Source organism: Chaetodon auriga, chromosome 8, assembly GCF_051107435.1.
Source record: "Chaetodon auriga isolate fChaAug3 chromosome 8, fChaAug3.hap1, whole genome shotgun sequence".
Classification (NCBI taxonomy): domain Eukaryota; kingdom Metazoa; phylum Chordata; class Actinopteri; order Chaetodontiformes; family Chaetodontidae; genus Chaetodon; species Chaetodon auriga.
Window position 1 is genome coordinate 2,985,784 of NC_135081.1, and position 18,962 is coordinate 3,004,745.

Genomic DNA, 18,962 nt, shown 5'->3' on the forward strand with positions numbered 1-18,962 from the left:
AGAAAAACTACATCAACACATTCACTTTCATAGCTCTGGTTATATTTGTTAAACTGTGTTTTGCTCACCAAAGTAATTGGTAAGATCTTTAAACATGACAACAAGCAAAAAATAGTCTGATGTTAAGACTTCTTTCATGTACAATGTAATTATAACTCAATTTTCCCAATATTCCTACAAGTGACAGTTAACGTCACAGTAAATACGGTTCTATTCAAAACCTTCACAAAAACAAGAAACAAACAGCTACTGTAAAGTGCTGCATGAGATCTTCAGCACTAACATTCATTATGTGATCATTATGGAGCAAAAAGAAAAAAAAAAAGTTGGGTTTCAAGCCAGCACTGCACAACAAATCTGGTGAATGAGGGTCTTGTTTATATGATTTCTAATCAGACTGAATTGCTACTACCATGGCTAAAAACAGGATTGGTAATTTTGGACAATGATGAAGGCCTACTCATCTTATTATTAATACTATAAACTCATTTTGATTGCATATTCACACATTTTGCACTCACTGGAGCCAGCCAACAGGGGCAGATATCCATATACTTTTGTGCATGTGAGTATTTTGATTTGTCACTAAAGATGTATAAATAAGACACGTTTGGAGTTAAGGGCACTCTAGCTACTGTGGTTGACCTAAAACCTGTAACTTCTTAATTTTGGGATGGTCTCTGTAACCTCCGCTGAAATGTAACACTGCCACTCCACACACTGTGTATCTCCTAACACATCACGCTGCTGACTTATCCGACTGATGACTCTATTAAGTTTGAGAGCTGAGAAAAAGCTCGACTATCGTGCAAACACACACACACACACACACACACACACACACACACTGTTGAGACATGTAGAGACACAGCAGCAGGCTCTCATAATATGGATGACACTTCAATCTAAATACAAGCTAATGAAAGAACCTCCCTGGCACTGAGGACATTATTGACATATAATCCCAGCCCCTGGGAGAGGGAAGCCATCATTCTCCATCCACGAGCCAATCTAAATGGCCTGAAATTTTAATATGACATTTTAGGGAATTGGATTTATGGCATATCAGCAAAAATTCAGCCGATTGACAGATAAGAGCTGTGTGATGCAGAAAGGTGCTGTTGCTGGTATTTGTCCCTGTGGCACTGCATTCTCCCATCGATTTTCCTGAAGGATTATTATTCCAGCTTCTTCAGTGACTCGAGGCAGGATATGGGCTGGAGTCTACCTTCCCCTCAGCAAGATCATTCTAATTCATAACCCCTTCCAAATGAGTTATTGACTTGAAGAGGCTTCTCTGCCGTTCTCAATCAGAGGTTTTTACTTACAATATATACAGCTCTGGTCTCCAAACACCTGTCTCCCAGGCAGCAGGAGGAAAGACAGAGAAATCTGGAAGACTCACACAAAAATAGAGGGGCTTTCAGGTGATGGAATGCCCCCTCTGACGAGCCTGGTCTCATTCCCAAAGCATCAAATACAGACCCTTTGTCATACCCCTCAGGCTTTCAAGTAAGTCAACTCTTAACCCACCCGTGGTAATATTTGATGCTCAGAGCAAGGTGACGTAGTATAAAGAGCAAGAAAGTCCACAAATGGGAGACCGGGGTTCTCGTCCCCCTGAGAAACAAAAGTGAAACCAATAATCTTTTCCAGGTTGCTCTGACAGCCATACTGCACATCCACAGGTTTTTCTTTATGCACAGCTGTTGTGCGGGAGTCTGTAGGCATGTCTAACATGTCTAACATGTCTTTCACCAGAAAATATGTTTTGTGTTTAGCATACGATCAGCAATTACTACAGTTAACAATGACTGCATGCCAGGCTGTTTGTTTAGGTTAAAGGAAAAGTCAAACATTTTGGGTAGTATGCCTTCTTAAACAGAACTGAATGACTACAGTTGCCACTCCCCATGACGGTGCCCACCTTTCAACCAAGATTAAGAGTCAGTTGAGGCTGTATTCAAATGATACTGTCATCCCTATAGCCTTGCAGTTAGCATGAGTAATACAATATTCTGGATGGTTTTCCTTTTAAGCCCAGAGAACTCCACAGAGCCCCATGACCCAGCTGAATCATTTATCTTCATTTCAGTTCAATTTCATTTGTATAGCGCCAAATCACAACAGAAGTTGTCTCAGGACACTTTCCATATAGAGCTGGTACAGGCCAAGCTCTTTACATAGGAAGTGCTATTTACCTAAAAGAAATAATAATTAATTTAGCTCATAATAAAAATGTCATTCTTACATAATAAAGACTTACTTACATTTTGTAGATTTTAAAACACAACATTTCATTACTATTAATAGAGAAAGCAACACATCTTCCTCCCATTCATTAAAAAGGTTGATGAGGCATTCATAGTCAAGTCAAACTGTTACGAAATGCTTGATTGTAACTGAGGATGTTTTGCCATTCACCCATATGGCTTCTACAGATGTATTTCCAGGAAGGGATGCCACACCCTGAGCGAATGAGGATATAACTGAGGCAGAACTGAAAACAAATGAAGAATGTAATTGAACAGTTATTCTTTACTTGAAGGTCACACTCAAAATTTGCTGAGGTGACTCTGAATCAGGCCAAACAGAACTTTGGGAAAATGCAATTTATTTAAGCCATGGGCTCAAAACTTTTATGGCACCAGGATGCAGCTCTTAGTGCACAATGACTCAAGTGGAGGACAAACAACAAGGATACAACAGTCAGAGCAGAGGACAGTGTGTCATGTGAGGTTCTGGTTCGTATTACCTTCACAGTGATACGCGAAATAGATCTGGTCACTTATGTCCTCAGCGTGTTCCAGTACAGCAGGAACAGAGCGTCTCCATCACTGCTAGTCCATGGTAAGTCACCTCCAGCTCAGCCCCAGTCAGCATCTAAGACTCATCTAAGCTAATTACATCCCATACATGCCGTGTTTGGCAAAACCAACAACAGGCAGAGACTTTCTGTTTCAAGCGGAGGAAAGGGTGCAGGGGAGCAGCTTTAGAATAATCATTTGACGTGGCACATTAACCGTCTTCACACGAAGCAGTATCATGAGCCTGAGAGGAACATGGCATGCGTCTTCCTGCCTCTCTCAGCCGGGAGAGACAGAACATCTAAAGCCAGCCATATCAGAAAAACACACACTGTGCATGGGGGCTTAACGCCTCGCTACTGCTCACCAGCTCCCGCTCTCTTTGTTCCCCCAAAATGTGAAATGATATATACGTATAAATATTATCCATGTAACTGATTTTACTAGCCTGAGATAGTTTCAAATTTCTATAAACTAGCTATGAGTGAAATATGAATATTTTAAGCCGCTTAGCACTGATTTAAATATATTTACCAGCAGTGTGTTGGCTGTGGGCCAAGACACAGTGTAATGCTCACAAAGCCACCACTGCTAAACTCAATTTAAGAAAGCTGATAATTCAGACTGGCAGCGCTAAGGCAAATAAAGTAATTTAAGTAAAATATTTCATTTTCTCAGGCTTTGTAAAAACAGCAAGGAGAATAACACAGATAGGAGTAGACATGAATATGCAGAGAGAAAATTAGGCAACCAGAAACACCACCAGACCCGTGTGGCATGTTACCACTATTCTACTGTATGTGTCCCTTTTACAGAGGACATTTTGAATATGACAGACAGCAACACCAATGGCTCTGTTTGCATGTACACAATGACATGATTATAGGAATACTTTCAACTTCCATTATGGTAATTCTGTAAATAGTTATTGGCAAGTATTCACATAGAAATAGCAAAATTGACAGAGCTACATGCAATGTCATGAAGTATAGACTAATCCTTGCTGTAGGCACACATAGAGTTAACAAGCCTGCTTTAATTAGGAATCCTCTGCAATACACTGTGGCGTATGGAAAGCATCTCAGCATCTCCTGTGTAGATTAGACAAAAGTATTGTTCTTCCTTCCAAAGTCATTGAGATTGAACAACATCCACACTCAGGCTATATTTAGTTAGGTTTGACTTAGCACACTACTGTCACCACCAGAGATCACAATGCATAAATTGGCCCTTTGGTTCTGAAAAATCTCTTTGGCTGGCCAAAGCCGCAAGCACAACATGCACCACTTTCAAATGCCAGAGAATTTTTCCAAAGAGCTGTCTGTTTATAACATTGTAAAACTGGAGGTTTATAACGAGGTTGAATCCTCATTATTAGTAACAAGACAGCAGCGTTTTCTTTATTTTATCTATCACATATGGTTCAGGAGAAATAAGCAATGTGGACCCTCAGCCTTATAAAACATGAGCACTGCACTGTACATCTGTTTAAATAAGGCCAGTAAAGCCACACTTCTTCATAGGAAATCATCATAAACTGGAAGAACAAGTGAAGGGGAAGTGCTGCCATAGTAGAACGCATGCTCTGCTGCCAAGGGCATAAAAAGAGTCACTGACACATCACATGCTTGAGTTACCCTCAATGAAGGATGATACAATGAGTGTTGCCATTCTGTGAAACTGCTGAACTTCTTTCCGTCTCAGCAAACATGCCTACTGGCTGAAGACAGGTTCCATTCCATTCGCGCAGTCGTTTTCAGAGGAATTAACATTTATTTAATTTCTACCTACAATGTGATCCAATGAGTGAACATGTTGAACTATTGGTGTAGACATGTCCATAAAATGGACAATCAAACTGGTGAATATCAATATAAATATCTTAGCAGCTGCTGGCAAGACTGATGTGAAATATAATGTGGATGTTTGTGGTCCCCACAGAATCATTCCTAATGATTGGACGACCTCCCACTTTTTATCTAGTGCCACAATCAGGCCAACAGCTCTACTTGGCCAACATTTACAAGACATGATATCTTGATTCACTTGTCTCCTGCAGCTGGCAGAAATTGTCAACACTGCATAGACATCTCAGATTATAAAGAAATGTGCTGAATACGTTTTGGCTGCCAAGGGGCTAAAACTATCAAAGCAAAACCAAGAACTAAAACTAAAGTTCATTGTGACTTACGTTATATTTTCAGAGCTCTGGCCATCAGTTCTATCAGTTATGATAACACTGTACTCACTGCAGAGATTTGGGATCATGGGAGCATTACTGAAATTAGGTTCAGTGGGTAAAGATACACAAGCAAGATGACTATCAGACAAGTTGGGAACAAGCCCCCAGGCTAACTAAATTTATTGGGAAGAGAAAATTAAGGCAAATGTTAAGACTAAGACCCAACATGTCCTCTGTAAATGTTGTTGATTCAGAGGCATTATTGAAGTCATTGTGGCTGGGGCTGGGTTTACAGCAGGTTTATCACCCTGCTATCACTGCACCATGACATCCAGAGATGTTAGTTAAATGCTTTGGCAACAGATAGAGGTTGCACTGATGTCCTCATCTCAATGTCATAAAGAGGACCTTGCCCTTGAATTGAATTTGCTCAAAACTGTCTGCCTCTAATTGGGTTACACAGCAGTGCATATACATGTTTTGCAATAAATTATTATTTACTATTTTTGAGTAAAAGACCACTCTTGCAGAGCACTTACTGATGGAAGAAGTGCTGATGGCAAGAGAGTGTATAAACGACATTTACACTGCAGAGAGCCATAATGAACACAAAGGCACTTGAAGGAGAACAGCTGTGAATTCCATTCTAAATATATAAAACCCCTGTGCTCAGCATTATTGGTTTTGTATAGGTGCACATTCTCTCATACGCTGAAAAGTGAGAGCAGATTTTTGTCTGATCTCCCCATCGGTCATGCAACAATGACAAGAGAATGCAAAAATGAAATGAGTGCTCATGGATGATTGTTTACAGGTGCAGTTAAGACTTTGAAGCTGATAAGTACTAAAGCAGGAAAACCAAAATTTGAGTGGAAAAGGTGAAACGTCTCCCATTCATGTGCAACACTGCATGGCTTTGTTTCTTAAAGATATTACAATAAATATAAAATTGACACCTTTTCTGTTTTTTTCTTTGTTTTTTCATGAAATTGACTTGGATTACAATAATGATATTTGCAAAAGTAAGTTATCAACTGTTAAAAAATAATACGTCGTGTCCTCATCTTCTTCTGAAAACACAAGCATTCAAAGCAGAAAGTGCAGAAAACTGATTTCCTCTTGTAAAGGTATCCTCCTTTTAAAAATATATCCTCCTCCACAGCTCTATCAAATCAGATTAGTTTCCTCTGATTGAGGTCAAATGTAGTTCAACCAGCATGCCTCTAATTGAAATGATAGCTTCATTGCTAGCTCCCGGTAACCTTCACTTCTGACACTTCTTCTAATTCAGCCTGCTAATTCAAGTAGGGAAGATGTAGAGCCTGTAAACAAATTACCAGGAGATCAGCCATTTCAGCGTGAAGATTTGACTCTGTCTGCTGTACCGAGTGCATACTGACTGCAGCATCACATTCACGCTTTTTTATTAATCTCTCTGAGTTGGTGGTGATTATTGTAACAGTTTAAGGACGAACCAGTTTTATCTCGTTTCTGTCGTATTTGAATGAAGTGTGTTTCATGATGATGAAAGTACTGTTCTGGTTAAACACAACAGATCTCTGTAGGGATCCTTTCCATAATGATAACAACCTGAGCCTGTCAGCTGCAAAAACTAACACTTTTAGTGGACGTACATTGACGGTGTGCAAATGTCAGGAGCGCTTACGGTTTGTTTCGTACTGGACTGATCTAAAAAATTTGAAGATTGAAATCTTCCAGGACACGTGGACCAGCACCAACTGGAAACTGTGATTGAGAATGAAATGTAGCTCAAGCTGAGGCAAGAGGATTATTCAACAACACAGTAAAGGACATTATTTTATTTATTTATTTTGTAAAAGACATGTTTATGTTGAAACAATTTACACGTGGTCTGTCTTTTATTGTACTGGTTTGCCCTCTTATGGACAAAATGTGCAAAAAAAAATTGAATGGTTCAAACCTATGTGGGTTTTTTGGTTTGTTTTTTTAGAAGGAATAATCAAATGTAATTTTTGGCCAATTATGACAGCCCTAGCTCACACTGAATGTAAACAATCATTTTTGCCTGTTTCAATTACAGCTTTTTTGTTTCGTAATCTGGAGCTACAGATGGCTGAAAGATGTAAACATTATGGTCTGTTGCACAGAAAAGTTCAGTTTTATTTCTATTACAGCACAGTCTCGGTCAATGCTACAGTTACAAACAATATTTAAAATACTACTTCATTATTTAATCATTAAAAGAAGCTCACTGCAGATCTTTTGACAGCAGTCATGTGCAAAATCTGACTGTGGAATTGCTCAAACTGCAGATAACTAAGCAAAATTTCTGATCTGCCAGACGTCCATCTGGCTAGATTGTTCATCGATAAGTCAATTAAAAAGGTGTTGCTCGAAATTCAGCCCAATTCTTAAATTAGTTAGGGGGGACCAATTTGGGGTTAAAATCTGTCTTAATCCTTATAATGCTTTATCAAGAATTAGCAGGTTAAACATACAAGATAGGAAGATTTAGAGTTTTTGGTTGGTACGTTCTCACTTTGGACAGAGGCAGGCTAGCTGTCTCTCCATGCTTCCAGTCTTAATGCTACGACAGGCTAACCTTGTTCTGACTGCAGCTCCATTCTTGTCAATACAGACATGAGATTGTTCTTCTCATCTCACTTTCCAAAAGAAAGCAAATAAGCAGCCTCCCAATACATTCAACTCATTCTCAATTCACACTTGCAACTGCGTTTTCTTCCCTGTGTTATCACAGCCCCTGCTGAATCTTTAACATGTTGCTTGGATTCATATTATAATCATGCTCAACTGCAGAGCCTTTTCTGCCAAACACCGTATATAAATGATCCAGTCTCCTTTGACCGTCAGCCTTTCTGACAGGATCGCAATTCATAAACCATAACCTGTTTCATTTTCCAAACTTTCAACCTGTTCTTCCATCATGACTATTGATTGTCTTCAAGATCTCATCTTTTACTTACTTCACTACCAAGCATGATGTAGCTTCAATTGACTGAAAATGCGGCTCTTCAATACACACCCACAGGGGAAACACAGTCTCCAATAGCTGAGTACAGAAAACATTTGAAACTCAGCACATCACACACACACACTCCAGTGAACCTGCATGCTTCCATCTTGTTTCCATTTATACATTACCTGAAAAGTGTGTATTTTCAGTATTAGATAAACACTGTGGGCTGTTCATTGTTCAAGTGACGTTGAAGTCCTGTCATGTTGGGTTTTCTGTAAACAATATTGGCCGACTGGGAAAAACTGTTCACATCATCATCCTCGTGGAAAAATACGAGGAGGATATGTTGCCGTGCTTTGCAGGCAGTGTTATCTCCCATGTTGCGTCACAAATTTAGGAAGTGTGACAACCCAGGCAGTTAATGTAATTGGCAGTCCAGCAAGTGTGGCAGTCCAGATGTTCAACACTGAAATTATTATGATCACTTTTATTGTCACATTCTCTTCTTGTTCTCCCTCTGTGTGCACAGTCTACTGTACTGCAGCACTTCTGACAAACTGAAGCTAAAAAGACAAATCATTGATGCAATTCAAACAAAATGGCTTAAAAGAATTAACTTGTACCACAATGCAATAAAATGTGCGTGATTAAATTTTGAATTTGTGTAAATTTGGGTAGAATTAATTACATTTTTCTGAGCTTTTGTATGCTCTATAAACAGAGTTCTGCTCACAGTCTCAATAATTGTTAAGGTGCAACTGAACTGTCCCTAACAATATTTTCAACAATCTCAAATGATCATTTAACTCCATGAGCTTAAACAGTAAGGTAGTGGCAGAGTTGGCAGGTTGTTGATGGAGAGATAAAGAGCAGGGAGATGGCTGCCCTGATGATATGGTAACCTGCTGTATGCTGTATTACACAGTGTCAAATGGCTGCAGCACTGGCAGTGACGTGTGAGATAAATGCAAAATAAAATAATAACTAATCAAATAAATAAATGAACAGCAGCACATTTAAAACAGCTGGTTTTTAATTGAAATATCACAGAATGGAAAGATGTCCTAACTGGACATAACTACCATCAGCATGCAAACATCAGGAGGGGAGTGGTAGCTAAATTGTGTTTGTTGCTCAAATGTGTCATTTTAACATTGTCCAACTTAACTACTGTAATGTATCGTCAAAGCAAAAGATGGAAGACATCAGGACTTCTTTAGTTTCATGCGTAGGTAACAGCTTACCCTGACTGATGCTGGATTTTGAGGCTGGCACAGACAAATATTGGAGATCTTAGAAAATTCTGGCAATACAATAAAATGACATTTCTGCCAATATTATTTTTGTTATTTTTTAAAATAAACATATGATGGGATATTTTGGATGAGGCGCACTTTTGGTTTTTTCGTCCTTTTATCATTGTGATCAAATATGTATTAAGCAGAACATTAATAGTAAAAAAAAAAAAGTGTCTGGTCAGTGCTGTCTGCTGAACAAATTCTGTAAGGATGGCACTGTTTTTACACTACCTCGAACACATCTATCGTATTTCTTACTTGTTAACTGTTAGTCGGCATACTTGGTGATGTCAACGCATCTTTGATATGTTTATATTGGCCAACATATAGACCCAGCTGACAGACAGGCCCTTTAGCTTTTGTGTCACAGTGACACAGTGTAACAGGGAGTGTTTGTAGTGACACGCACACAAAAACAACTGTGCATTTTTGATGACCAAGAAAATTGTCCCACCAAATTTAACACCAAATGCACAACCCTTGTAGACTGTCAAGGCCATAAAACCATCAACAAACAGCAGCATTAGAGCCGCACCACATACACATGCAGATGCACATTACACTCGGTCCTGGAGATAATCCACTTCACAGCCACACAGAGTGGGAAAAAAGGGACAAGTCTCCCTGTCATACACTCTAATCTCTAACTCTGAAAAGGAGGACAGTTTGGTCTTGCGCTGAGTTTTGTTTGGCTCTGAGCAGAAGGTCAGAAGTCAGGCTTTTGACAAATGTACAGTTGGGTCCATGGTGAAAAGACTGTTGAGACTGAAAAAAAGGCTGACTGCTCATCCAACTCCACCCTCAGGATCAGTATCAGACATCCTGGTAGTCTGCTACTTTTTCAATTATGATTGCAATGCTATTTCTGGTCATACATGATTTAAATAAAGAGGCTTGTCCGTGGGTTCCTGCAGGTTAGCTGAATTTGCCGAGTCTGTGCAATATGCTGTTTCTCAAACCCCTCCCCTCCCCTCCTTATCCTCTTTGTCTGTACTGAAGTGGATAAACACAATGGAAGTAATTTTTCCATCAGACAGTCTCTCCTTCTGCCATCTGTCACTGCCAGACTCTGACAGCTTTAGCTTTATTTGCACTGGCAGAATAGCACCCTCTCACTGTGTTGGGCTATAAAGTAAACCAGCAAATTTCTCTCCAAATCCAACACATTCTTACTCCCAACTCATCACATATGGATGCTTGGTCAGGACCCTGTGGCATCACCTTTAACTCACTGGGTACCTCTTTAGCTTCACTTTTTTAGTGTGCAGGGCTTTGTGGTCAAGTTAGCAATGATAAATAATAAATGCCAAACACTGGGTTAGCAACGTCCGGTTAGACTTTCAAAATACAGCTTGCTGAGAACAATTATAAACACGTTGGTTAACATTGTGAAATAGTCGCACTTTGATTATGTTAAGGCACCAAAACTTGGTCAGGTTTACACAACTGAATTATTTGGTTGGGTTAAGGAAAGTTCTATTTTGAGGTGCAGAATCGTCCACAGTGAACATAATTCCGAAGTTACAAGACTGAGAGGTGTCATCGGTCATACAGGTCGTTTAGGAAAGTACTAACCGACTACTAATTTTGTCATTTACCTGTGAGACCTTGTTGTCCACAGAATATGAGACAGAGTAACACATTGTGTTCGGGTCCTGCTCTCAGCCCCTACTGAAGACTTAAGTCTTTAAATATGGGTTCATAGTTTCTTTTTCTTTTAAGAAAGAATCAGCAATTTCCTAAAATAGTTGGCAACTGTAGCTTTTAGCACACATTACTCAAGAAGGAGGACATAGTGCATTTGCTTCGAACTATTCAGTCGTGGATTAAAACATGTTTTGTGCTTTTGTCACTCCGTGGGATTTACAGCTCTGAAAGACCTATAAGTTAATTGTAATCAGTAACATAAAATATAACAAAATAATAACAAAAATAGGGAAATTAACTTGTTCAGTGAAGAACAGTATGATTATGACCTCTCATTTCATACCTAATGCTCTCCATTCCATAATGATCCACTTAGCCAAACATTGTTTCCGAGCAGCTTTTGTGTTTTTTTTTTTTTTTTGCAAATGTGCTTATTTACAAGACATCAGTGAGGCAGGGGCTGGAGCCTGGAGGATAATGTGAACTTTTCTGCTCAGTTATTGACAGGTAGCCTTCGAGGAGAGTGAGTTATTTTCTAAAGAGGGAGTTTTTCTAGCCTCGACCTGCAACATTTAGCTTGTCTGCCCCATTAGACGGTGACCTTCATACTAATGCCGACCACGGCAGCCAGCGCCAACGCACCTGATTCAATCTCAGCTCTACAGAGATCACAGAGACATAAAGTGCTAGCATAAATTGATGCATTTATAGATACACAAATACTGCTTAAAATTGCTTCTTTTGGATGTGAGGAACCTCATGGATGTCCATGACTCTGCAGCTCTGATGAAAAATTTTGTATTTAATCCATGACTTTGCATACTGTCCTTAGCTGGACCACTTCCTTGACCTAAACTTTTTTTTGTTAATGCTACTTTTCTAAAGGAGTGAACCGTCTGCTTTCCACCAGCAGCTCATGCTGTGAATGTGTGAAATACATTCTGCTGTATTCCTGTGAAGTGACCCTGAATATGGCTTCTCCTCCACACAAGTAATCCAATTTCCTGACCTCACCTGTCTGCAATTCAACTCACAAAAAACTCCAGGACTTTGCAGCAGACCCAGCAGGCTGGAGCCGTGGTTACAGAACTGGCAGGTCACATGTTGCCGTGGTTCAATCTATCCCTGCTTACAGCTGATCTGTATCAAGCTTTATCTTCAATTGAGCAGAGAAAAATCAGTGATGTGGCTTCTATCATCAGTAGTTGTCAGCATCCGAGCGTCTGTTTTTGACAGAAACAACTACTAAACAATACACCAGCTGAACCCTGCTTCCAATTCTTTATTTCTTAACCACATATATCTCTGCTCCCTGAGTATTTTAAGACCTAAATCTGGGAATCTGTAAAGAGCATTTTTTTAATCACCGAAGCTGGTCAGATTGATTAAAAACAGCTGTGGTATTCCTGCTTTGAGCTGTTTTTTCTTTTGCTTGAATTTCTAAACAGAAATCCAATTTAGTTATACATCACCCTTGCAACATAATTCTAAAAACGACCGAATGAGTTGCACCATTTGCAAGCGCCCATTTTGAAGAACAGCTACGACAAACGAATGGTCAAAACACATCCGGAAATTTAATGTTGGGATTATTGCATTAATAGCAAGCTCTTTTCATGTCATTTCTCAGAGTCAAAGCTGCTCCAGAGGCAGATGAAATCCCATTTGCGGAGTCAAAATTCAATTGGTGGAGTTAAAGTAGCACAGTTTTGACAGTGAATGAGTCAAGGTGTAAGACGCACTGTAGCTATTATTGTGAGACCCTTGCCTATTTAAAGATGCACTCCTTGATCTTATTATAGCACTCAATAGCAGACTAATATCCAGAAATTTCCTTCAAGCATACTATTACTGAGATGATATTTTGGAATTTAAAGGTATTACTGAGAGCTATCACAAAATCAGAGAGTAGTCATTTAAACAGCATATACTAAGCACCTACATCTACATTGCTGACCTTCCACAATCAAGAATGTTACAAGGAGCATTTTAATTTTGCATGTGAATGTCAGTTCACTCATCACATGGGGCACTACTCAGCCTGTGTCTTCTGTGGGACTGGAAAAACTTTGTTTAGTTTCCTCAGAAAAAAAACAATAATGATGCCACCAGTGCATGATGATGTCACTAGGGCCCCGATGTAGTCATCGGGGTTAGAGAATAGAAATTTTTAACAGAGAACCTGAGTTACAAACTGGAGGCCTTAAGTTTTGGAGATATTGGCATTTAACTGGTTGGAGGGGTCCAGTGACAGACACTGTTGAGCTGCATCATGGTAAGTGTAGGATCTAGAGCTTTTGGAGCTTGACCCATACTAGGAACTAAAATTCAGGATGCCTCAGCCTCTGCTTCTTGGATTTTGACCATTCATTGTTTAACCTTTTTCTCTAACCCTCCCCCCCTTAAGTGACGTGTGATTGGAGAGACCCTTTAATATTTATTTATTTACTTACATTCTGATCAGTGTCTCTCTTCACAGCTAACTAAAAAGATACAGAGGTCTAGCTCAGCCAGTACGGTTGTCTCTTGAGCCACTGATTTGCTCCTAGTGAATGTAATGAAATCTTAAAAACACACACATTAAAGCCCACAGATGCCTGCTGAACAGATTTGTCAATACACATGTGGCTAGAAAGGCTCCACTGGCAAAAGAAGAGGCGAGGAATAAATGTAATCACAAGAATTGTTGTCCATAAGACAGATTCAGGTTGTAAGTGTTCAGCTTCAGCACTGTGTCATCAAATACAGGCGGTACAGAACATGATCATATAACGGGACGTAATGGGGCACAGGATGTTCCCCTCAGCACACTGGATTCCCCTCTGCACATGGACTGAATGACTCTAAGCGGGGAGCCAGTCATTGACTTTGCTGACAACCCGCAGGCCAGAGGTTCACAGGATTTCATCCGTCTATCCACCTGTGCTTTCATTCACATCTTATAGCTCCATCAGCGGAAAAATCAATCCGCACTTCATCAATTTGCATTCATGAATTAAAGCCATGTTCATTGTGGATTTAATTACTGAGGATTTTTCTCCTCTGTAGTATAAGTGCTGTTTCTTCCTATCCATACAAAACAAAACAGGTGGATTATTCAACATGTATGTTTGTCAACATTAATAAACAGTTTCTGTGTGCTCTTCATAGTCGCAGCAATCTGCTTATTTCTGTATGTGTTATTCTCTGTCGAGGTGTGTATTTGTACCCACATTACTGGATGTTTTCTTGATAAAATACATGACTGACAAAACTGTGATTAAATTAATTTCATTATTTTAACACTGCTGTTCCAGCTCCTTCTTTCAGCTGTTTTATTCTATGGTTGCAGCCACACTGTATGGCTAAAGGCAGTGGCCTTAACCTCTTGCCAGTCGCTGGCCTCAGCATTAAAAGCACTGAGTTATTCAAATGCGCTGGGCAGTTTGTTATGTACAAAATAAAACACACGATATCTAGAATATTTCCATTTGATGAGATGATGTAGCTATAAAAACAAGAGGGGCTGGGGTGGAAAATGTCTTGTGTAAGTATCACATAGCCACAACGCGTTGGAACAGACATACAGTCCGCCTGTACAGTGATGAAACAGGGTTATGTTTCCTACTGCTTAAGTGAAAATTTAAGGGGAAAATCATGGGTCAATAGTTCGTCCAAAATTTATGTAAGAGCAAAATAAAATATGTATCTGAAATATGGATGAGGCACATTCTGAAAGACAACACACCTTCTTCTTCTTCAAAAAAAAACACTTAGTGAATAAATAGTAATACATAATATTTAACCCTCTGTCTTGCACTGATTTCTTGCATACACGCACACACACCTCTGCTACATAAATATACTGTGAAATATGAAAGAATGAATAAATTTACACCACACATACACACACACAAACACCACAGCGTCACATCAGATCTCGTACATACACACATACACAAAAGTGGCTGACATGCAATCATCAAAATATCACCAGCAGCCACTGTACACACATGGGGGTGTGGTGTGAGGGGAACTGATAACTGCAAATGTCAAATCTTTTGAAACTTTCTAAATAGCAACAAGTTACAGGCTTCCCACTATTGCCTCCTTATGGACTTAGAGATCATTCATATACTCTCTTCTCTTCACTTCTCTGTTTGGCAGCTTGGCACTATAGTAGTGTAGGTCTGTGCCAACTCTTTGAAGGCACTACCCTCATACTACTGCTCCTAAAAAGCCTTGCAAATTATGCAAACAGTCAGAACAGCAACTTTCACTATTTCCTACAAGTGAGGGAGGGGAAGAAAAGTGAGTTTCCAACAGGTCGTGATGAGAGCAACAAGCGTTATGGGGATGAAAACATACAAATCAAACTTTTTGAGCTACATGAGAGGAAAAAGAAGAAGTTGCTCACCAAATCTCAAGACGTGTGGCATCCCATGAGAATATCCCACACAGTGTAATAGCAGCAGTAGAAGCCTGACGGTGCACCTGACTCTCGCATTAAATATCAGCAGGGAGGTAATCTTCATGGTGCTTGTGTGGTCCACAGGATTTTTATTCCCTGAATTGGTATATTCCCCAGATTTTTTTTTCTCTTCTACCCCTTTAATGTGAAGCAAGGCGGCTGCAATATCACGGCATGATCACCACCGGCGGACTGGGCAACGGTTTCCCCACATCCATTTGGCGAAAAAAAACACTGCGTGTCCAGCTTACTGCGCCAAGAAGAAACAGCCCTCAGCGAAGGAAGATGATGGTGGAGGTGGTGGTGGTGGAGGTGGCTGGGCATCCATGTCAGGCAGGGCAGAGCTTGAAGAAATCCATCTACTGAAACACACAGGCAGAGATTGGAGGGGGGGGTGAGAGCGGAGGTTTGTGGAGATCCAGCGTGACCAAGTGAGCGTGTGAGTGAGTGAGTGAGTGAGTGAAGCGGCGGTCTCAGCAGGCTCGCCAGCCCGAGCTCCTCCTGCTGCACTGCCGCACAGCATCTGACGTCGAGCCAACACTAGTAGTGGGAGAGCGCACAGGGTGGATCGGGCATGTTTCTCGGCTACTGCTGACCACACTTCGCCCCTTGATCTAGATCGCCCACCGAAATGATCACGCGTCCCCCTCCTCCCCCGTGTCCCCGGCCAGCCAGCCGCCGCTCTCCGGTTTTCTCTCTGATTTTTCCTCGGTTCGGTTCAATGGCCGTTGCTGGCAGCGGAGCGTCGCCGTGCACAGCCGAATAAAAGCCAATCTATGAATTCGAAAACATCGCCTGTGCTTGATCGGAGTCACTCAAGCTTGGACTCATGTGAGGGCTCCGTGAAGCAAACCTGTCACTATGCACTCAACATGATGAATAGCCTGTGCTCACACCGCGGTGTATTTCAGCGCTCGTGTTCTGTCTTTGCAATGATTACTTTTTTACTTTGCACTTTCCCTGAGACTGAGACTGCACAGCCTGTTTGATAAGTGCCAAACCTCAACGCCAAATTTCATTCTCATGTGTTTCGTCTGACTTGTGAACTCAAGAAGCGCCACATCGGCTGCTTCACTGCACTATTGAATTACTGATCGTGCTGAAATGGTCTGAAAGGCGAAAACATTTAAGTGCCACTTTCAGTATTTTCCGATAGGCTGGACTGTAGCCTCTAACAGGATATTCACAAATAAATCAGAGAATTCCACAACGACTTCACAGCATGTGGGTTAGTTTCAGTGGACATCCACACAGAGAAGCACGCGTTGTTGCTGTATTATCTCCAAGGCCTGTAGTTGCTGAATGAAGAGTTTTCAGGCAAATTCCGATTGATTCATCTGATGCCCAATTTCTAAATCTCACAGATGACTTCTTTAAACCTCGTAAGTCAGTCAGGTTTACGATTCTTGCATTAAGGAGGTCAAGATGATTTAAACGTGGGGTTAATAAAAAAGTGACAGCACGCTGGCCCCTGATGCAAGCTATCAGCAATATATGATCAATGAAAACTTAGTGAATTTGCATTAAAACATTACAGTATGACAAAAAAAAAATCCTTTGTAATATCATCTGCTATGCGATATAAAATATCTTATTGAGATTTAACAGCGCCTGTAAAGACGTGAACGCATTAAGGTTGAGGCCACAGCTGATGAATTTGTTTGAAATGGGTCTTTGTGTTGAGGCTGTTTCAGCACCACGGACAGAGACTGTGCTTTAAAGTCTTTGCATGGATGACGTTTCAGTGCCATGGACAGAGACTTCATGGTGGTGTCTTCTGCTTCTATTCATTTTGCCAGCTTCCCTGCTCCTTCGATTGACAGCGAAGTATTCTGCTTGGACCGAATCCATATGATGATACGAGCTCTGGTTAAAGGTTAAATATTGTTTCACTTTGCCTGCATCCACATAAACATTCATTTATTGTGGCCAACATAAGCCGGGCTGCGCAACATTTTTGAAAGCTTAAATGAACTTAATATTGGAGTTGTACGCACAAGCCAAATGTGATTTCATAAAGATGCCAACATCATAATTATAATTAAGTGGTTGGGACAGAATTTGTGCTGGGGTACAGTCCACACTTACAAGTTGATTTCTCCGTTTTTAGACTATGCTTGTTCATTTTTTATCTCTCATAATAAAGCCGCACATTATAGAGGCTGTGAGTAGGTTTCCTGAGCCAATGTGTGACGAATGACCGAAGCTAAAAAACACGTCTGAGATTTGTCTCTCGGCGTGCAATGAATAAATCGGCGCAGAAGGAGCAGCCCTGAACTAATATCAAGTACACAAAGCCACAGTTCTCTGATGGCCGCGCGTAACGGGCACAAAGGTGCTGCGGGGTTGGCAGGTGAAAAAGCACAGCTGACTCCACAGCACATACTCATCTGGATTTGTTTATTTTCCGCTGTTTGTACAGATGGAGCTACAGCTCAACAAATGTATGTTTGTACGTGTGAAACGGGTTTTTAAATAGGCTGAGCGGAGCCCCTCCAGCGGACAACGCTGCGCGATGATAAAGTTGATTTAAAGCCAATGTGCGCATCAACTATGGGATTTAATTGCGCGACTTGTCTCCGCGAGTTGCCATCCAGCCCTGTGAACTAGAGCCGTTATCTACGGATCATTCATAAAGCGGATCACGGAAAGCATTTAACGACCCTCATAATGTCTTTCAACCCCACAACAGCGAAGGGATCAACCGGAGGAGGAGGAGAGGGAGGAGGAGGAACCCGAAAAGGTGACAAGCTTCTCTAAATAGAGGTCGGGCAAAGACACGGGAGGTCACACCTCTCCAAGGCTTTTTAGCTCAATTCGGAGTCTTTTTCTGAAACACTTCAATTTTCTTTTCGTTCTGAGGGCGCAGCTTAAAGACGAATTTACGCATATAAACTCACAGATGAACTTCAAACCTGCCCTGTGAGCTGCGTGACGGTGTTTTCTGCGCGTTTTGCCGGTTGGAAACGATGTGGAAAGGCTCCTACTTCGGTTTCATCTGTTTCCAAAGATACAACCTGTTCCTGAAAAGATGCAAGGACCGGAAAAAATAGCGAAGAGCGCAGTAAAACCATGTAAATATATGTAAAGTTTGAAAGACTGGGCTTACCCTAGGTAGAGCTGGAGCCGGGAGAAGTCACCAGAGCAGCACAAAGAAGTTGATTTGTTTCTATGGAGGAGCCGAGTCGCTTCCCCCGCACTTGCATCTGGTAACGCTGTGCTCCGGCCGTAGGGGAGACACGCCTCCTGTCGGACGGCAGGACGCACTGCTTAAAGCAACAGGGGGGCACACACCGGACCAGGGGACTCACCGACACCGAGCCTGCAGCTTCCCCCGGCGGAGAAGACCGGGTGTCAGGTCGAGCTGAAGCACGTTATAATCCTTTATCCGGCGGATAGCTCAGCAGCCCCGATACCCCTGTGGACATTTGCACGAGAATAGCAATACAAGTCAGACCGTTCCTTTGTTGGAATGAGAGGCGCTAATTGGGCCTAAAGGTGTGGTACTGTTCATGCTACAGACTGGGTGAGCTCCAATCTGATCTTGTAGAATGGCAAAAACATCAGGAATTTAAATAAATGCACCTTATTTTGGTTAATGTTCCATCTACAACTGCAG

General features: G+C 41.1%; 1 protein-coding gene across 3 annotated transcripts in view; it reads right to left on the reverse strand.

The window, feature by feature from the left end:
* Positions 1–18,566, reverse strand: part of grik2 (glutamate receptor, ionotropic, kainate 2) — a 272,974-nt gene extending 254,408 nt beyond the window's left edge. For 2 of the 3 annotated variants that reach the window (XM_076736799.1, XM_076736798.1), the window contains exons 1-2: positions 18,453–18,566; positions 15,290–15,705 (exon numbers count right to left, since the gene is read on the reverse strand). In XM_076736799.1, the coding sequence (XP_076592914.1) occupies positions 15,290–15,407 (118 nt within the window). In that variant the 5' untranslated portion in view covers positions 15,408–15,705; positions 18,453–18,566. The remainder of the gene's footprint in view (positions 1–15,289; positions 15,706–18,452) is intronic. The other variant, XM_076736800.1, reaches the window with a different exon arrangement.
* Between the last annotated feature and the right edge of the window lie 396 nt (positions 18,567–18,962).